General features: G+C 46.4%; 1 protein-coding gene across 2 annotated transcripts in view; it reads right to left on the minus strand.

Annotated features, from left to right (window-relative positions):
- Positions 1-22,103, minus strand: part of TNR (tenascin R) — a 306,854-nt gene that overhangs the window by 129,570 nt on the left and 155,181 nt on the right. For both annotated transcript variants that reach the window (XM_069981701.1, XM_069981702.1), the window contains exons 2-3: positions 18,746-19,265; positions 7,125-7,595 (exon numbers count right to left, since the gene is read on the minus strand). In XM_069981701.1, the coding sequence (XP_069837802.1) occupies positions 7,125-7,595; positions 18,746-19,226 (952 nt within the window). In that variant the 5' untranslated portion in view covers positions 19,227-19,265. The remainder of the gene's footprint in view (positions 1-7,124; positions 7,596-18,745; positions 19,266-22,103) is intronic.

The following is a 22,103-nucleotide window of genomic DNA, read 5'->3' on the forward strand; positions in this document are numbered from 1 at the left end:
GCAGTGATGCAGAGGTTAACAATATTCTTGGCTTTGAAATTGGTTGCAATGTTGTAGAGATACGATTCAAAAAGTTATATGCAAATTAGTTGGGGTGCACCGGAGTTGGTCTAAGTACCCCTAGCACAGCACCTCCCCTCTCCCGCTCATTAATGATGCAGTTTCATCAATATTCATGATGGCGATATCCACTCCCAGCCCGAATCATCATGAAAATGAATGGAATGATGTCATTGGCTGATGGAAGTGTCCTTAGGTGCTGGGACCAACTCTGGTGCACCGAGCAAGCTCATCTGCATTATAACATTTAGGGCCCTAAAGAGGATGGTACGGACTAATGCTAGATTCTCCTTAAAATATGTGACCACCAGTTCACTCCTTAGCATGAAGCCTCCCTCAAGAGTGCCATATACACAGTAAGTGATCTCAATTTATATAAATCATTGTTACCTTATGAGCTGACAATAATGTTGCTGAACCCATGGACCGGCCCGTCATCTCAAGTGTATGGGGCCTTTCAGCATGGTGGCGTTTGTTCCTGGAGAGATAAGCCAACTGTCTGGCAGTGGCTTTCTCCTGTCTCCACATTGAGAACACATTTACTCTTAGCCGAGGACATTTCAATAACATATTGTTTCCATAGAAACTTAAAGGGAACCTGTCACCCCCCGTACCGGGGTGACAGGCTCCCGACCCCCCGTTAGAGACCCCTATACTTACCTCATCCCGCCGGGTCCCGCTTCTGGATTCGGTCGGGTCCCGGAGATCTCAGCCGCTGCAGCCCAGCGCGCGCGCTGAGAGATGAGTCCAACACCCATAGAGAATGACAGAAGAGTCCAGCGCTCCGTCATTCTCTATGAGCGTTGGACTCATCTGTCAGCGCGCGCGCCGGGCTGCAGCGGCTGAGATCTCCGGGACCCGACCGAATCCAGAAGCGGGACCCGGCGGGATTAGGTAAGTATATGGGTCTCTAACGGGGGGTCGAAAGCCTGTCACCCCGGCACGGGGGGTGACAGGTTCCCTTTAACATTAATGGGGAAGTCTCACTGAGTGGACCGCTTCCTGAATTCTGTTAGATATGACCGGCCATACAAACGAATGGGAGATTGCCGGATATAAAGATGATCTGAGTCTGGCAGAGTAAGCTGGCTGCTAGAGATGAGCGAACGTTTAAAGTTCAGTTTGACAGATAAGACGAACTTTAATGTAAAGTCTGGGTTCGTGCTGAACCAACTTTAAGGAGCTGTTCATTATACTTACATGTCTTACAGGTCCTTCTTCTTCGGTCTGGTCCTGTTGTCTTTCCCAGTGGAAGCCCCCTCCTCCAACCACAGGCTGACTGGGACAGGACAGTATCGCGGCTTGTGATTGGCTGAGCGTGCCCTCACCTGAGAAGTTGACGGGACAGGACCGCAGAGCCACAAGACGACCCCGGGCGAGCACGGACGCTCTTCACAAATATGTCTCAACTTTGAAAAAACTTTGGTTCGGTAGTGAGCCAAACTTTTTGCAAAGTTCGGAACAAATCAGGGTTCAAAAGGCCACATGGTTCGCTCATCTCTAGTGGCTGCTATTTCTGGTCTGGATTCTAATAGAGGGGAAACAATATGCGGCTCTTGGTATTTAATTGTCTCCATTCCTTACACCGTATGCCTTTCATCCAGTCTATTACCACAGGGAGACCTGGAATATTGGCTTCGAGTATCAGCTCATCGGTTCTACATGTTCCTTCAGTGATCAATCAAGTTCAAATGGAGAATGTAAAGACTAGAAGGAGGACCCCCCCACTCCTACAATACCTTCTCATAGTCCATCTAGAGGTGACGCCATATACCTTGCACTGAGTGACAGACGGACGGATGAGGGAACAGATCTGGCAGCTGGAATATTTGCCGAGAATAAGAGGGATTTGCATTTCAGAGAAATAATAGGGAAGCGAACGCTTTAAGACGTATTTGACTGTAGACGGAGACTTTAGCGGCAGTGCACCCTCCCCAATATGTGACATGTCATTATTCAGTCAGATGGTATTCTCAGCCCATTTATCCCCATTTACAGCGCTCTCGCTTTCTGACAGTCACTGATAGGAGGTTTTCCAGGTAGATGGAGGGATTACGACAGCAGAGGCTGATATAATGGGGCCAATGTATCTGTCTACAAGGGAAATATGAGACAAGAAACATGATGCTCAACGTCTGCACTATATTCATCCATATATATACCCTAAACACCAGAGCACCAATACCCCATCTATTTGCTACAGAAGTACAGTAACTAGGTCGACGTGTGGCAGTATAAAGTAGTATGGGCACTGAATGTGCAGTGGTTTATATCCTCTGTGCTGCCACCTCTGCTGAACCACATGTAAGTGTATGAGAGACGGGTCACATGACCCCCCTACAAAGGATTCTAATAGAAGCTACAAGAAGGTTCTATAACATCAGTACCCAAGTCCAATTCTCTCTCCCTAGACAGATTCTGACATGGACAGAGGTGGCAGCAGAGATCACTGTGTCAGACTGGAGAGAATACACCACTTCCTGCAGGACATACAGCAGCTGATAAGTACTGGAAGACTGGAGATTATTTTAATAGAAGTAAATAACAAATCTATATCACTTTCTGATACCAGTTGATCTGATTTTTTTGTGCCAGAGTACCCCTTTAATAATGTGGTAGCTATAACACATGACCGGGGCTCCCAGCAGGAAAGAAGAATCAGTAACCTGCTAAACCTACAAGCCCAAAGCCGTTACCTACAGGCGTCCGTGGCTTTATTTACACTCTAATTCCTGTTCCACGCCACCAGAAGGAAAATGAAACGTTCCGTAGTGCGGAGTGAAATCAATAGTCTGTCCGTGTAATGTATGGACGTGCCGGGAGAGATGCTCCATGTCGTTGTTCTCAGTTCCGGCTAATTGATGAAGATCTCGAACAACTCCTCTCTATTAACTCCCAGCGCCCTAATAGAGTCGCCGAGATGAGTTTTCGAGACCAGACAATCCCTTTAACATTTTTGAAAAATGAAACACAAAAATCAATCTATCAGCCGCTGATAAGAAAGAACAAATACATCAGGAAAATCTCCGGATCTTTCCATAACACTGAAAACCAATGGAAACTGATGCGGGAACAGACGATGCAAGGGGCGAACTCCATCCAGCTGCTGCCGAGCATAAAAAGCTAGAGATGGTGCTGCTCTCCGGCTATTAATCCTCTCATATCACTCGGATGTTACTTGTGTGAAGGAAGTGCCGCTCCACGTACTTGTGTTCTCAGACGCTAATGCACAATGGACTTAGTTTATGAAGACTTAAAGGGGTATTCCGCTCAGGTAAAATATATATTGAATCATCTCCCCTCCTATAGACTAAGAATTCATTCCATACATATAATTACCTTTTCAGTCTCCTTACCCCAGTTCTCAGCTGCTGTTTTCTGCTGAAAACTCAAAAATCTATGTGTGAGCTTTTTTCTCTCTGTCTCCCCCTCCTCCCTTCTGATACGGCTGATGTAAACAAGTCCTTGGCCAGCTGTTTCTGCACTCTGTAATGCTGGGTGGGTTAATCACAGTAAAGTCACCAGCAACTTGATCTCTGCCAACATTACAAAGAAGCTGCAATGTTGCAGATACAGCCGGTCAAGGACTTGTTTACATCAGCCATCTCAGAAGGGAGGGGGGAGACGGAGAGAAAGGCTCACACACAGTATTCTGTGTCTTTAGCATAAAGCAGCTCAGAACTGGGGGAAAGAGACTAAAAAGGTAATGACATGTATGGAACGAATTGTTAGTCTACAGGAGGGGGGATGATTCAACATTTATTTTACTGGAGCGGAATACTTCTTTAACAGGGTATTCCTATCTGGGCTTCTTATCCGCTATCCTATGGACTGGAGATAACAAGCTGATTGCTGGGGGTCCTATCATATGGACATCCACTGACCCTGAGAATGGGGACACAGTGAAGGGAGCATCTGTATCGCCATAGAGAATAACACGCTCAGAGGGGAATCCAACCTCCTGACAAGTTTGTGTCTAACCTGGAAATCCCCTTCTCTTATCCCCCACTAAGGAATTCTTGGTTATGAGAGGGGAATTCCCTGACTTCCAGACAATCCATTGAATCAAATGGACAATGTGTAATGCTCAAATGGATTGTCCAGGATAAATTCATAATCAGCCATGCTGACGACATGACAGTTATGTATACTTACCTGTCCTGCTCCTGTGCAGCTGCTGGATCCTGGGCCGCCTGCTCTCTGCTGCAGTCAGCAACATCCGATGACTTACAGCTCCCACCTGAAATGGCCGCTCAGCATAGACACTATTGTAACACTGACAGCAAGAGAGGGCAGTCCAGGATCTGGCAGCTGCACTGGAGCAGGACAGGTAAGTATACATCACTGCCATGTGCCCCGCAGCTCCAGCAGCATCCTTTATCCCGTACAACCCCTTTAATTTTCCCAGTGGTGGTGCTGCAGGGAAATTACCAACCTATCCCCAGGTTTCCTCGCTGATTACAGCTGATCACTTGGGAACACTGTGTGATCAACTACCGTGTCAAGCATCCTTCTAACATGTAGGGGTTATCAAAGACAGAGAACCCCTTTAATTCCCACCCCACAGTAATCCCCTTATAAATGACACAGTAGATTTTTCTACACCCCCTAATACTGAAACCTAACATGTAGGTACAGTAAGTGGTGTTAGTTACCATACAAGGAAGGTTCCAGACCAAACCGAAAACTGCAAAGAACTTTCTTTGAGTGTTAGTGGCCCCTCCAGCAGATCCTGGAACACGGCGCCCTCCAACAGGTAACGCTTTACCTACTCTATCCTTTTGTTGCATCCTTCTTGCACTACCCTAGGGGGCGCCATCTTTGGCCGCCTTTCAGCTGTGCAGGGAACACAGATCAGGTTTGGGTTTATCCTTCTCTTCCAGTATGCTGTTAGTTGGATAATGCTGTGGGAATGAAGTGGGTCTCTCTGCGTGAGAGCGTCTCCTAGTGTAGGTGTCCTCCTTTCATCCCCACCGCCCCCCGCTAGGCCTTTCAGAAGTGGTTCGGAGCCTCTGATGCCGGATGGAGATGTGTTTGCAGCACTGACACGCCGAGCGCACTATAATAACCTCGCACTTCTGTGGATATTGAAGACTTGTCAGATTAGAATAATAATTCCCATTTGTTTTTGTGCAGACGTTACTTTGTTACATTCTGGCAGTGGTTTCTTCATCTGCAGCTTTTTTATTGTTACTTATGTTGATTACAATTGAATGAACGGCAGATTCTTGGCAGAAGTCTCCGGAATTTTCCTGCACTCATTTAGGAAGAATAAGAATCAGTTCGCTCATCTTCTTTCTCGTAGTTTTTCTTTACATTTTTTTTCAAGAATTGGAGACAAAACCGTCTCGTTTTGTGAACTCAATAAAGAAATAAACTTCACCCTGGGAACATGTCAAACTTGAGATTACTCTTAATTCCTTAAAGGGGTTATCCAGCATGGGGGCACTTTTTGGGGGGGACCGGGGAGGAGGGGGCTGAAATAAAAAACGTCCACTCACCTCCCCGGTTCCAGCGGCGGGTCACTCATCGCGGCGCTCCGGTCCCGGTTCCCGGCCGCTTCCTGGTGTCTGACGCCGCCCGAGACGCTACGTCTCAGGACCGCTCAGCAAGTCAGTAAAGGAGGCGGGATCCGAGGGGACTTCAAACGGATCCCGCCTCCTTCACTGAGTGACTGAGCGGCCCTGAGACGTAGCATCTCGGGCGGCGTCAGACACCAGGAAGCGGCCGGGAACCGGGGACCGGAGCGCCGCGATGAGTGAGCCGCCGCTGGAACTGGGGAGGTGAGTGGACGTCTTTTATTTCAGCCCCCTCCTCCCCGGGCCCCCCCAAAAAGTGCCCCCACGCTGGTTAACCCCTTTAAAGGAGACGTCCCACGGAAGTACAAAAACTGCAGGCCGGCAGGTGGGGCAGGAAAATAATAAACGACTGAACTCACCAGTCTTCGCACGGCCGATGTGCCGCTCCCAGGTCCCGTTTACATTGCTGCAATGTCACATCCTCAGCTGAGTGATTGTCCATCCAGCCAATCAGTGACTTGGGCGGGACACCACGGCAATCACTGACTGGCTGAGCGGGCAATCACTTAGCCGGGCCATGACGTATCTGGTCTTTTGCTGGAGGTGACAACCGGGTGATGTGAATGGGACCCAACAGTGGCGCATCAGCGGCATGGGGACGGGTGAGTTTAGTTTGTTTATTATTTTCCTGCCCCCACCAGCCTGCCTGCAGATTTTGTACTTCTGTGGGATTTCTTTAAAGGGAACCTGTCATTTATTCATGCTGCCTGACCCCCAGTCATCGGGCCGTCCTCTGCCCTATACTCAAGCAGGGAGAAATCTATCCCCCAAGGCTGACTAAGCAAGCAGAAGCTGCAAGGACTTCCCCAATGACTGCATGGAAATGATGACAAGTTCCCTTTAAAAAGGTTGTCCAACCAAATAAAATCTTAGTGATCCGGCCAGCTAACAATTGGTTCTGAACCAGCCACTAAACTACATATTATATGGCCTAGTTTTGTAACTTAAATGGCAATGTGATGAGATAAAGGGTTAAACTAATGGAAGCCAACACATTACTCTATGCACCTCACAGAAACGGAGCTCCGGGCCGTACATTGTATCCGACATCTGGCTGGAAAGGACATTTATGAGCCACTAGAGTCACCACTAGAGGGAGCTAAGGTGCTAACTACATACAGTATAAGGGTAGCTTCATACACACCGTATCGCAGCAGATTTTCTGCTGCAGATCCGCAGCAGATTTGATCTACGTAACTGAACACAGCATCAAATCTGCTGCGGATCCTGTACGTGTGAACGCACCCTAATAGTATCCACTGCTCTCTCTAGTGTTGACTGTACACAACGTGGTGATAAACTTTAAGGATCGGAGCCCCATCCGCACTCTCCCGTACATAAGACAGGTGCCTATTAGTCCCCGGGCATCACAGAATTGACCCACAGTTCTTATACAGTTCTCGGAAACGTAACGTGCTGATAAATCTGGGATTTTCATTTCTTTTACAATTTTCAGGCAGTATCTGATAATGATTTTTTTCTTACCTTCGGAACAATCCTGCCCACTGTACCCCTCCTCGCACTCACAGACCCCATCCTGGCATTGCCCTCGCCCACTGCAGGCATTCACACACCACATGCGTCCGCAGTCCTCTCCGGCATAACCATCTTGGCATACGCAGGTCCCATTGGCACAACGTCCTTTTCCCAAACAGTCACCTGGGCAGCGGAGCTCTGTACAGCCGATACCGGTGTATGGTTCTTGGCAGACACATTGCCCATCCTGGCAGTGCCCATGGGGGCTGCATTCCTCGGGGCATAACAGATCTGTGCACCACTCCCCGGTGTAGTCGGGCTCACACACACAGATGCCCTCTATGCAGGTGCCTCTTCCGGAGCAGCCCAGCGGGCACAGAGGTTCCGAACAGTTTTCACCGCCCCAACCTTGGCTGCAAACACAAGTGTCCAGACTGAAGTTTCCATGTCCGCTGCACGGAGGAGCAAACTCTGTCAGACCTGTGAGACGGGAAAGGAGAATCCTATTAGTTCCAGAACTGTATAAACCATCCTCAATATTCTATACAGTGGAATATATATATATATATATATATATATATGACTGACCCTTAATAAAGCGCCCCCCATATTACAGTACTGGGTCGTACCACGCAGGGCAGGAGGACCCCCTTTTCATGGTGACCCTTCCTCACCCTGAGGCCCTCAGACTGACCAGGACTGAGTCCAATTCGGAGATCTGTACCGGCCTCATGCGTCCTTCATGGTTATATGGTCCATAAGTCTCTCACACTCCTGGCTTTAGTCAGTGTCCTGCACACTGTATACCAGGGACCTCCTGCTTTGTATACACCGCTCTCCACTCTGACTCTGCATTACATCTGTGGGTCAGTATGTCTCCAGCATCAGGCGGTGCACAGAAAAAAGTAACTGAACCCGGAGTCAATCTATCAGCAGCCATTTGACCCGATTAATTTTCTTACACGTCTTAAGTCGCCCTATTGCATTGCATTGGTTTATCTGCGATCATCTAGTATGGTCTATCTATAGCAGACTGTAAGGGTATGTTCACACTGAGCAAATATGGCGGAATTCAGCGGCGGAGCTCTCCACCACAGAACCCCACCTGCCTTCTCTGTCTCTCCTGCTATCTCTCTATATCTCCCCCTTCTCTGTCTCTCCTGCTATCTCTGTATATCTCCCCCTTCTGTCTCTCCTGCTATCTCTGTATATCTCCCCCTTCTCTGTCTCTCCTGCTATCTCTGTATATCTCCCCCTTCTCTGTCTCTCCTGCTATCTCTGTATATCTCCCCCTTCTCTGTCTCTCCTGCTATCTCTGTATATCCCCCCCTTCTCTGTCTCTCCTGCTATCTCTGTATATCTCCCCCCTCTCTGTCTCTCCTGCTATCTCTGTATATCTTCCCCTTCTCTGTCTCTCCTGCTATCTCTGTATATCTCTCCCTTCTCTGTCTCTCCTGCTATCTCTGTATATCTCCCCCCTTCTCTGTCTCTCCTGCTATCTCTGTATATCTCCCCCTTCTCTGTCTCTCCTATCTCTGTATATCTCCCCTTCTCTGTCTCTCCTGCTATCTCTGTATATCTCCCCTTCTCTGTCTCTCCTGCTATCTCTGTATATCTCCCCTTCTCTGTCTCTCCTGCTATCTCTGTATATCTCCCCCTTCTCTGTCTCTCCTGCTATCTCTGTATATCTTCCCCTTCTCTGTCTCTCCTGCTATCTCTGTATATCTTCCCCTTCTCTGTCTCTCCTGCTATCTCTGTATATCTCCCCCCTCTCTGTCTCTCCTGCTATCTCTGTATATCTCCCCCCTCTCTGTCTCTCCTGCTATCTCTGTATATCTTCCCCTTCTCTGTCTCTCCTGCTATCTCTGTATATCTCCCCCTTCTCTGTCTCTCCTGCTATCTCTGTATATCTCTCCCTTCTCTGTCTCTCCTGCTATCTCTGTATATCTCCCCCCTCTCTGTCTCTCCTGCTATCTCTGTATATCTTCCCCTTCTCTGTCTCTCCTGCTATCTCTGTATATTTCCCCCTTCTCTGTCTCTCCTGCTATCTCTGTATACCTCTCCCCTTCTCTGTCTCTCCTGCTATCTCTGTATATCTTCCCTTCTCTGTCTCTCCTGCTATCTCTGTATATCTTCCCTTCTCTGTCTCTCCTGCAATCTCTGTATATCTCCCCCTTCTCTGTCTCTCCTGCTATCTCTGTATATCTCCCCCTTCTCTATCTCTCCTGCTATCTCTGTATATCTCCCCCTTCTCTGTCTCTCCTGCTATCTCTGTATATCTTCCCTTCTCTGTCTCTCCTGCTATCTCTGTATATCTCCCCCTTCTCTCCTGCTATCTCTCTATATCTCCCCCTTCTCTGTCTCTCCTGCTATCTCTGTATATCTCCCCCCTTCTCTGTCTCTCCTGCTATCTCTGTATATCTCCCCCTTCTCTGTCTCTCCTGCTATCTCTCTATATCTCCCCCTTCTCTGTCTCTCCTGCTATCTCTGTATATTCCCCTTCTCTGTCTCTCCTGCTATCCCTGTATATCTCCCCCCTTCTCTGTCTCTCCTGCTATCTCTGTATATCTTCCCTTCTCTGTCTCTCCTGCTATCTCTGTATATCTCCCCTTCTCTGTCTCTCTCCTGCTATCTCTGTATATCTCTCCCCCTTCTCTGTCTCTCCTGCTATCTCTGTATATCTCCCCTTTCTCTGTCTCTTCTGCTATCTCTGTATATCTCCCCCCTTCTCTGTCTCTCCTGCTATCTCTGTATATCTCCCCCCTTCTCTGTCTCTCCTGCTATCTCTGTATATCTCCCCCTTCTCTGTCTCTCCTGCTATCTCTGTATATCTCCCCTTTCTCTGTCTCTCCTGCTATCTCTGTATATCTCCCCCTTCTCTGTCTCTCCTGCTATCTCTGTATATCTCCTCCTTCTGTCTCTCCTGCTATCTCTGTATATCTTCCCTTCTCTGTCTCTCCTGCTATCTCTGTATATCTTCCCTTCTCTGTCTCTCCTGCTATCTCTGTATATCTCTCCCCTTCTGTCTCTCCTGCTATCTCTGTATATCTCTCCCCTTCTCTGTCTCTCCTGCTATCTCTGTATATCTCCCCCCTTCTCTGTCTCTCCTGCTATCTCTGTATATCTTCCCTTCTCTGTCTCTCCTGCTATCTCTGTATATCTTCCCCTTCTCTGTCTCTCCTGCTATCTCTGTATATCTCCCCCTTCTCTGTCTCTCCTGCTATCTCTGTATATCTCCCCCTTCTCTGTCTCTCCTGCTATCTCTGTATATCTCCCCCTTCTCTGTCTCTCCTGCTATCTCTGTATATCTCCCCCTTCTCTGTCTCTCCTGCTATCTCTGTATATCTCCCCCCTTCTCTGTCTCTCCTGCTATCTCTGTATATCTCCCCCCTTCTCTGTCTCTCCTGCTATCTCTGTATATCTCCCCCTTCTCTGTCTCTCCTGCTATCTCTGTATATCTCCCCCTTCTCTGTCTCTCCTGCTATCTCTGTATATCTCCCCCTTCTCTGTCTCTCCTGCTATCTCTGTATATCTTCCCTTCTCTGTCTCTCCTGCTATCTCTGTATATCTTCCCTTCTCTGTCTCTCCTGCTATCTCTGTATATCTCTCCCCTTCTCTGTCTCTCCTGCTATCTCTGTATATCTCCCCCCTTCTCTGTCTCTCCTGCTATCTCTGTATATCTTCCCTTCTCTGTCTCTCCTGCTATCTCTGTATATCTCCCCCTTCTCTGTCTCTCCTGCTATCTCTGTATATCTCCCCCTTCTCTGTCTCTCCTGCTATCTCTGTATATCTCCCCCTTCTCTGTCTCTCCTGCTATCTCTGTATATCTCCCCTTCTCTGTCTCTCCTGCTATCTCTGTATATCTCCCCCTTCTCTGTCTCTCCTGCTATCTCTGTATATCTCCCCCTTCTCTGTCTCTCCTGCTATCTCTGTATACCTCCCCCTCTCTGTCTCTCCTGCTATCTCTGTATATCTCCCCCTTCTCTGTCTCTCCTGCTATCTCTGTATATCTCCCCTTCTCTGTCTCTCCTGCTATCTCTGTATATCTCCCCCTTCTCTGTCTCTCCTGCTATCTCTGTATATCTCCCCCTTCTCTGTCTCTCCTGCTATCTCTGTATATCTCCCCCTTCTCTGTCTCTCCCCCTTCTCTGTATATCTCCCCCTTCTCTGTCTCTCCTGCTATCTCTGTATATCTCCCCCTTCTCTGTCTCTCCTGCTATCTCTGTATATCTCCCCCTTCTCTGTCTCTCCTGCTATCTCTGTATATCTCCCCCTTCTCTGTCTCTCCTGCTATCTCTGTATATCTCCCCCTTCTCTGTCTCTCCTGCTATCTCTCTATATCTCCCCCTTCTCTGTCTCTCCTGCTATCTCTGTATATCTTCCCTTCTCTGTCTCTCCTGCTATCTCTGTATATCTCCCCCTTCTCTGTCTCTCCTGCTATCTCTGTATATCTCCCCCTTCTCTGTCTCTCCTGCTATCTCTGTATATCTCCCCCTTCTCTGTCTCTCCTGCTATCTCTGTATATCTCCCCTTCTCTGTCTCTCCTATCTCTGTATATCTCCCCCTTCTCTGTCTCTCCTGCTATCTCTGTATATCTCCCCCTTCTCTGTCTCTCCTGCTATCTCTGTATACCTCCCCCTCTCTGTCTCTCCTGCTATCTCTGTATATCTCCCCCTTCTCTGTCTCTCCTGCTATCTCTGTATATCTCCCCTTCTCTGTCTCTCCTGCTATCTCTGTATATCTCCCCCTTCTCTGTCTCTCCTGCTATCTCTGTATATCTCCCCCTTCTCTGTCTCTCCTGCTATCTCTGTATATCTCCCCCTTCTCTGTCTCTCCCCCTTCTCTGTATATCTCCCCCTTCTCTGTCTCTCCCCCTTCTCTGTATATCTCCCCCTTCTCTGTCTCTCCTGCTATCTCTGTATATCTCTCCCCCTTCTCTGTCTCTCCTGCTATCTCTGTATATCTCCCCCTTCTCTGTCTCTCCTGCTATCTCTGTATATCTCCCCCTTCTCTGTCTCTCCTGCTATCTCTGTATATCTCCCCCTTCTCTGTCTCTCCTGCTATCTCTGTATACCTCCCCCTTCTCTGTCTCTCCTGCTATCTCTGTATATCTCCCCCTTCTCTGTCTCTCCTGCTATCTCTGTATATCTCTCCCCCTTCTCTGTCTCTCCTGCTATCTCTGTATATCTCCCCCTTCTCTGTCTCTCCTGCTATCTCTGTATATCTCCCCCTTCTCTGTCTCTCCTGCTATCTCTGTATATCTCCCCCTTCTCTGTCTCTCCTGCTATCTCTGTATATCTCCCCCCTTCTCTGTCTCTCCTGCTATCTCTGTATATCTCCCCCTTCTCTGTCTCTCCTGCTATCTCTGTATATCTCTCCCCCTTCTCTGTCTCTCCTGCTATCTCTGTATATCTCCCCCTTCTCTGTCTCTCCTGCTATCTCTGTATATCTCCCCCTTCTCTGTCTCTCCTGCTATCTCTGTATATCTCCCCCTTCTCTGTCTCTCCTGCTATCTCTGTATATCTCCCCCCTTCTCTGTCTCTCCTGCTATCTCTGTATATCTCCCCCTTCTCTGTCTCTCCTGCTATCTCTGTATATCTCCCCCTTCTCTGTCTCTCCTGCTATCTCTGTATACCTCCCCCTTCTCTGTCTCTCCTGCTATCTCTGTATACCTCCCCCTTCTCTGTCTCTCCTGCTATCTCTGTATATCTCCCCCTTCTCTGTCTCTCCTGCTATCTCTGTATATCTCTCCCCCTTCTCTGTCTCTCCTGCTATCTCTGTATATCTCCCCCTTCTCTGTCTCTCCTGCTATCTCTGTATATCTCCCCCTTCTATCTCTGTATATCTCCCCCTTCTCTGTCTCTCCTGCTATCTCTGTATACCTCCCCCTTCTCTGTCTCTCCTGCTATCTCTGTATATCTCCCCCCTTCTCTGTCTCTCCTGCTATCTCTGTATATTTCTGTATACCTCCCCCTCTGTGCAGGAATAACATATACACTTCTGCCCCTCAGTCACACATACAAGCACCCAGCTTTCCCAGGTAGCAGAGTTGTATATAACAGTCAGTAATAGACAGATAGATGTGAGGTAATCCCATATAGGAGAGTACAGGACCTGCCTGTGTGAGGAAACAGTCGTATATTGTAGCTGGGAAGGTGCACGGCCATTACTGACATCCATATAGGAGAGATTCCCTCAGCATGGTCATGTGATCAGTATCCCAGCCTGCCTGCTTATTGGCCAGCAAGCACCATGTGACTAACAGGCCAATCAGAAGTGACAGGACAACTAATGCACATTAGCCATGAGGAAGGGGGATGGTTTACAGGCCAGGACAGAGGAGACTCAGCCAAGTGACTGCACACTGACAGGCCGACACAAAATGGCCGCACACTGACAGGCTTACACAACATGGCTGCACACTGACAGGCTGACACAAAATGGCCGCACACTGACAGGCTGACACAAAGACAGGAATGGATTTGAAAAGAGGAGAAATCTCAGTCTTTCCTTTATGACCTGTTACCTGTTTATAGTCTGTTCCTGGATTTGGCTTAAAAATCGGTCAGATAAATCTCTCTGTGTGAATTCACCATTATAGTCAGGTGCATCTTCTAAAATGAAAAATCTGGTATATGATCTGCTGGTAACTTATTGCTGCCAGATCCTGCAGGACACCCTCGGCGGTCTAATGCATTGGAGGCATGAGGGGCACCTATAGTATTCAATATTAGGCAGGTGATATTAATGCTATGGTTATACATATATATATATATATATATATATATATATATATATATATTTATATATAAATGGATACACCAGCAGCACTCGGTTTAATGAAGTTCAAACGTGAATTTATTCCATATAAAAGGTGCGACGTTTCAACTGCCTCTCGCGGTCTTTTTCAAGCATGATGCGGTTGAAACGTCGCACCTTTTATATGGAATAAATTCACGTTTGAACTTCATTGAACCGAGTGCTGCTGGTGTATCCATTTATATTATTGTGGACCCGAGTCCAAGGTCCCACCTGCCGGCACCACCAATTTATGCAGTAGTGCTGCTCTCATCCTTAAGTATTATATATAGTGTATTATCGTCCTGCTGTCTGCTTCTTGTTTGCTGATCACCATTGTGGCCCTCAGGGTATTATAATAATTGGCGGTAATGCCTCTTCTTTTCATACATCTGTGACATCTTAATCAGCGGCCTCCCGTCCCATCATTTCCTCGGCTTTGCCCTTTCATCACCTTCTGCATTGATTTCTCTCTCTCTTCGTGATGCTTCATCCTCTTCTCTCTGCCTGGGATGTTCATCAATACATCCGACTGTTACTTCCTCCGCTACTTAACAACGCACTTTTCTCACTGACCGTCGCATCGACCTGACAACCTTTAGCTCGGGCTGCGCAGAGAGCGATGCGTAATGAGATTGCGGAGGCTCCATTCCTCATAAAGACTTGTCAGATAAGTATTAATTAGCTGCTGCTATATTTCCTCTCGCTGTTACCTCGCAGAGCTCTCCTGGGTCTTCTCCCAGCTGTTTTTTTTTATACGTTTGTTGCTTCTTGATGTAAATTTAGCTTCCAGTCTCTCCTGCACATCCATCACGTTTCTTTGGAGACTTACGTGGTCTGGTAACTTGTTTCTAAGAGCAGCGCTTGACCCAATGTTCTTCCTCCATCCTCCCAAACCTCCAATATTTACCCTGACAAAGGTTACTGGACGTTCTCCAAGTACAGAGCGTTGTCTCACCTCCTAATGGTGGAAGAACAGAGACAAATGAAGTCGGGAATATGTAACTTATTGTAAGCCGCATTCATAGGGAGTCAAGCAGCTGTGTACAACCTGTTGCCATCCAGCTGCCAACCTGCTGAGAGTTGTAGTTCCAAAACAGCTGGAGCATCACAGATCACTGAAGTAGAGACTCTGCTTTACTTTTATGCTGAAATGCAGTTTTGCAGCAACTAAAAAAAAATAAGTGCCCTTTGTGATGGGATTTTGCTGGAGTTTTGCAGGGTAAAGGAAACATCTCTCAGCCAAATGCAAAGATTTAGCATCAATTCCCTGAGTCACCGGGATAAACAATAAAATTCCCTGAAGAGTCGAGAGGGTCATAGAATTCAATGGGAGATCGCTCCCCATTTTTTCCTTTTTTGTTGTTTCTTTCTGCATATTTGTGCCGGAGACTGCTGGAGTTATCCGGAGGGTGTAGCGATCCCGGATGAATCTGTTGGGCGTTGTATTGCAGTGAGTGGTGGGGTGTCACCACTCACCAAGTGTAAGTGATCAAGTTATATCACATATATATACATATATATATATATATATATATAGGTTTTTGGCAAGAACCTCGCCACTCCCAAAGTGTTTTTTCTGTTTTGTTGTACATTAAGATATAGTAGGAGATGAGTTTTGGCCGTTTTCATTACCCTGCAGAATGGTGTTCACTTGATGTCCCTTCATGTTATCTTCTGGGTTTCAGAGTCAATTGTCTGTGGACGAGGAGACCTAGGTACGTAGTCACTGGATGGACAGAAGTATTATTCAATGGAAAATAACATACGATTGGCTGTCATGATGTATCCCAAGTATCTTAGTGACATGTAATTCATCCGATATAAAAGAATAGGAGTGGAGTGGGGTAATAGTCACCCATGTCACTCATCGCTGCACAGGGGACCCTGGCCTGAAGGATCAATCCTGGTCCATTCATTGTTAGACATAGTAAACTCTGCCTTGTATCATGGCTAAATGACTGTAATCACGATGCCACAATCCTCTGTGTCTAAAGCTCTTAGGGAATGTCCTTGTACTGCCGCAACTCTCTGACCGGCTCCATGCTAGCGGATGATCCTCCATGTGTTTCAATGTGGTTTATTGACAATTTAGAATAAATGAACATCTTGAAAAATCCAGAAAAAAAATATTTTCCAGAAAAAATGGAAATTTGTATTTGGTACAAGGGAACAGTCTAGATGTGGAGTGTTCACAGCTAATGCACTGTGGGGCGTACGGCATCGATCTGTAGATGTGTTGTAGAGGTGGATCCTTTGTGAACAATGTTTCAGCTGGGAGAATTGGATAAATGTCGGGTTCCTGTAAGAGCCGCCGAGTGAATGTGAAGACTCAGAAACAGACAGATGCACTTTAATATATGGGTAAGTGTCTCTTCTCTCGTATATCGTACAATGGCAACACATGGATGAATGGAAAAACACCTGACACCTGTAAGTGCACTGTATGTGTGAAGTGGATAAAGTCTATAGTCCAGAAGAGTACAGAGAACGGCTAGAATTATCTCTCTGGATGTCACCTCATCTTGTGACCCAAATTATTCATAAATACACCAAGCAGCCATGACATTGTGACAGGTGAATATCCGGTGACTATGGTCACTATCCTTGGCTGGGAGACAAGGGCCGCCATCCTCAGGGGTAAAAAAAAGGGCCGCCATCGTCGACTGGGAGACAACGGACGCCATTCTCAGCTGGGAGACAATGGCCACCATCCTTGGCTGGGAGACAAGGACCGCCATCTTTGGTAGGGAGACAAGGGCCGCCATTCTTGGCTGGGAGACAATGGCCGCCATCCTCGGCTGGGAGACTTCAGGCGGCAGGTGAACAGTCTATTCTGGAAGTTGATGTAAAGGAGGAAAAATGGGCGAATGAGACAACTACATGATGGTGTCAAAGTCTCTGCAGAGCGGTAAGTCTTGTGGTTAGTATTATAACGAAAGTGGCTGAAAGGATAACCAGTGAAAGATATCCCACCTGCCGCCATCCTATACAAGTCCTCATGTACAACAAATGACTGAAAGGTCCTGCTGACTATGATAGAAAGCTGTCACATAGGGCATCATACGGGTTGTGGAGCTTCATACCAGTCACCACGCCCATACTGGCCCCATCCATCCAAGAATGCTCCTACAATGGGCACACAAGAATTAGAACTCAACCATGGAGAAGTGTAAGAAGGCGTCTGGTCTAATTAATCATGATTTCTATTATATCATGTGGATTTGGAGACATGTGTTACCCATAGAAGAGATGGCATCTGGAAGCATCATGGGAAGAAAAGGGACAGTGGGATGGGTGATGTTCTGCTGGAGACCTTGTGTCCTGGCATCATGTGGAGGATACTGTGTCACCGCCCACCTACCTAACCATTATACACAACAGGTCCCCCCATCATGGCAGCAGGACCCCCTAAGGCAGCGGTCAGCAGGATAACGCACTGACGACATTGTTCAGAAATGAGAAACATGACAAAGAGATCACAGTGTTAACTTGGCCTCCAGATTGATCGACCATCTGTGCTGGAAAACAAACCCAATCCATGGAGTCCGAACATTGCTGAACTACACGAATCTGCTGTTAACATCTTTATGCCGGATACCATAGGACACCAAGATCTTGTGCAGTCAATGCAGCAATAAGATGGTGGCACGAGAGAGATCTGCATAGTGTTATCTGTGATCGGTTTGGAGCTACCTGGTACAATATATTCAGATTACTCTGTTCCTATCCACAATGTGCACGGCTCTAGAGCTGCTGAAAGACACACATGGCTGAGGGGCGCATACTGTATAGTTGTCAACAAGCACATTGACATCTGGGTTCTACCATGGATCTCTGCAGGTTTGCACTGGTTGTTTTACCTGCTAAATCCACATATACAAACAGAAATGGTAAAATTGTGCTAATTGATGGTAAAATACATTTTGTTGTGGTCTCTGACCTCATGCCAAGCAATCACTGGCTACCGTGTACCCTGAGGATGCCATGAGACATTGTAGTCACATCATGTTTTTTTGCCCCACCTGGCTAAAATTATTGCTTGATATAATATTCTATATATTTCTACAGGACTGTGTGATACTTCATGTGTACATACAGATAGATAGAAACAGCTCCTGGGTCATCACAGAGTTAAATATCTAAAATAAAGTTTACTTTAAAAGCATAGCGTTAACGATACCATCTGTGTCGTCCCGACAGATCTGCAGATTTTTTTTAGTTCTGTGAATGAGTATATAGAGAAGTGAAATAAAGGAAATAATCCCAGTAATAAATGCTGGAAGAGAGACCTTTTGTGATCATTGATTTCTCTGCATTATGGTATAACTTAAACTTTTGCCTAAATTTTGTAAAAATTCCCAAAAAGGAAATTTTCTTCTAATACCTCACCAAGTTAAAATCCGTCAACGCTATAATACTTGCAACCCAAAAATAGAGGTGAAATCACTTACTAAGAGAGCTTTTACCTGCCTCTCTCTCTGCTGTATACCCAGGCACTCCTCCTATCTCAATACCTCTCTCTACTGTGTACCCAGGCACTCCTCCTCCTATCTCCCTCCCTCTCTCTCTACTGTGTACCCAGGCACTCCTCCTCCTATCTCCCTCCCTCTCTCTCTACAGATTTGCCTTGCCTGTAACTTGATCCCTGAGGTGGCTACAGGACGGCACTGATTTTTCAGAGGAGAACACAGTTTAGCAGAGGAGAGATAAGAGGTTTGGTAACAGTAGAAGGAAGCATTTTTGTCTGATAAGATATATTAAAATGTTTACTGTATTCTCTTCTACTATTGATCAATGCAAAGAAACAACCATTTAAGCATTATTTATACCTGTGGCCTCTGCATCTTGACATCCTCTCTCATTACAACGCTCCCGGAGTAACATCACCTCCCTTTCCAAGGCTTCAATCCGGCTCAGGAGATGCTGCACAGACTGCGGGGCCGTGTAGCACTGACATAACCTCTGTGGGACACGAATACTGTGTGTAAAGGTGATCTGGCTTCCAGCATCGGGTGTATTCTCTGTCTGTTGCGACACCCAGCTTGCCTCTTCTGGAGATTCTGGTTCCATCGTGCATGGAAATCCCAGGGGAACATTGAAATTGTAGATGTGATTAAAAACCAGAGGCTGGTGCCTGGTGGCCGATCCTGTCAGATTAGCGCCATCTCTGGTGGAAAGGTGAGTCCCTGGGGTCTGGCCGCCGGCCACTTCAGCAAAGCACTTGGAGGGTCTGAGTGTACAAAGAAGCACAATGAGGTGAACTCCGACCTGTAGGGGACCAAGGGCGCCCCTCGCTCCATCGCTCCCCATCTTCTCCAGACAAGAGTAGCGCAGCCAAGGACCAATGGTCTGTGAAGAAAGGATGGAAATCTATATGAGACCATGATGGCGGCTATCACAGAGAATTATACAGAGTAGGAAGTGGTAGATAATAGTAATAGTAGACAATAGAGATGAGCACTCCGCCAGCACGCTCCATGACTAGACAACCAGACGTCTCAGCATGGCCGGGACCAACCAAAAATCTATAGTAAAGAATTGTTCAGAGCAAAAATCAAACATTTTAGGCAAATCAAAGTTCCTTCTAGAAATGACCAATTATAAGCGCTAGATATCAGTAAGGCGGCGGTCACACTGTGGATGAAGAACGGATGAAAAACCGATGCATGGATGTTTGGTTCTGTTTTTCCATTGACTTCCATTATTAAAAAAAGAAAGCGTACACAATGTGGTCAACCAAGTTTTTGTTTACACTAAAAAAATAAATGTGTTTTCATCCAGTTTTTTTTATAGAAGTCAATAGAAAAACAGATCCAAACATCGCCGCATCTGTTTTTCATCCATTTTTTTCTATTAAACAGAGGGGTTATATGGACAGCAAAAACGCAGTGTGACCCCAGTCTGATGTTTTCGTAAAATTTGAAGTGCTCAAAAATCTGCATTGTGAAGATGAATAGTATTAGTTAGTAAGAATCTGATACATGAAGGTCTGGGACTCCAGAATCTACCAGAAAATGGCAACAAGTCTCCCTGAAGAGGCGTAGAGGGATATACAGGACCTGCTAGAGGAGGAAGCTCCAGTCACCTCTTCATATACGCTTAGATGTTATACTGGACAGTGTATACAGATGTAGCCAGAAAGCACCAGAAAGCATTACAGGAGCAGGGACTTCAGCCAGTTGCCGAGCTCTCTGCTCCTGTGGGTACAGTACTGTGGTGAGCAGGGACGTATATATATATATATATATATATATACAGTACTGTAGTGAGCAGGGACGTATATATATATATATATATATATATATATATATATATATATATATATACAGTACTGTAGTGAGCAGGGACGTATATTTACACACACACATATATACAGTATTGCAGTGATGCACATAGTACTATGTATACATCAGCACTGACCCAGACCTCATGCAGACTTGGGAGGTTGCCCTGGTCACAATGGACTGACACTACATTGTGGTGACTAGTAATGAGCGAACATCCCTATGTTCAGTTCAGATCCCGAACTCGAACACAAAGAAAAGTGATCAGTTCAGTTTGCGTTCGACAACCATTCACAAACAAATAACGAAGGTTCAGTAAAAACGGACATTGCGGTCTATGCACATACATACAGATTATTAAATGCAAAGCATAAATTGCACCATTGCGTACGTTTCAGGCTAGAGTTACGCACATAAGTACAGATTATCTTGTGCAAAGCAACGTCCACATGTTCGATAATGATCATTATAACCATTCTGATCATCGGATAAATTGTTTGTGATCGGCAAACACGAACAGTAAGCGTCATGTTCATACAAACGCACAAACATTTATGAACATGTTCGCTCATCACTAGTGGTGACTACATGTGTATACGGTAACTCTCTATATACAGCGCTCTTAACGGAAAGACTTTGGTATTCACCCCTAGTTCACTAGGGTATCTACTCATTGAGTAGATCGAAACGTCGCAACTTTGATGGGTGAATAAATCACACTGCTTTCTTCACTTTAATCTGGAGTGCCGTCTCTTTACATCTGTGTATATATATATATATATATATATATATATATATATATATATATATATAGGCCATCATGATACTCTTTCCGTCTCCCTTTGCTATGGATATACAGTATTAGATGTGCATGTAGGGATCTTATGTAATATAGTGTGGGAGCAAAGTTATGTGAAGACGGATCAGGAGCCCTCCTTTATATTCTTCCCTGGTGTGGAGATGGTATAAACACTTATCTAAGGACGTTGCGATGTGCTGGAGATATCAGCCAGGAGAATATTGATGCTCCTTACAGTTCACCTATTAATATCTGGCAGATCTCCTTCTATAACGGACAGCTACCTGTTGCCCATATCCGCCAGCTGAACGTCCTGTTTACTGATCAGGCCGCGCGCTGTTTGCTTCCAGACATCTCTGCGTGTCAGTATAATTATGTCTCCGTGGGATTTGATAACAGCTGGTGTGTTGGCTCCTATTAAATCCAATTTACATGGAATCTCTCACTGCTGGTAATAGATGAGAACAAGTAGGGCAACATTTCCCGCCACGTGATGCGCTCACCCCGAGGAGTATAAAACACCGGTATACGGCACCAGCAGCGCTCTCTTGATTTATGTCCCGGTTATAAACTTAACTTCTATGGCTGCGATGCAAAATGCGACACTTCGGAGCTGCGGTCGGTCACAGGCCAAGTCCAGCTGAACAGTCTACCCTGGGAAAGTCACCGTCACTTTAATCGACTTCCCTCCACTTAATGGCCCGTGTAATATCCAGCATATTACACCTTAATATCCACTAGGTGTCTCCCTTACCTGTAATCTGCTATCCACTGCCTGTTGTGATGGGAATACTGTCTCCGGTAACAGCTAGTTCAGGACAGAACACAAGATGTGGGGAGGGGCTTAGCATTTGCTATGTGTAGAAGAGAGAGGTGCTGCTGCTTTTACCTTTCTGATAACATCTTGTGAAGCCAGTGCGTCAGTAACCTATTCTGCCTCTACATTCCTATGTAAGTCGTCGGCAGGGCTCAGTGCCAATGTGTTTAGTGCAGTTGCACCTGTGCCATGCCGTGGCAGAGCAGAGAGGAGTATTTTATGCTGTGTTGTGATTGGCCAGAGAGGTAATGGAGGAAGTACTTGTGTGTGCAGTCCTGGCAGCTCTG

This window comes from Dendropsophus ebraccatus, chromosome 8 (genome assembly GCF_027789765.1).
Source record: "Dendropsophus ebraccatus isolate aDenEbr1 chromosome 8, aDenEbr1.pat, whole genome shotgun sequence".
NCBI classification, from domain to species: Eukaryota; Metazoa; Chordata; class Amphibia; order Anura; family Hylidae; genus Dendropsophus; species Dendropsophus ebraccatus.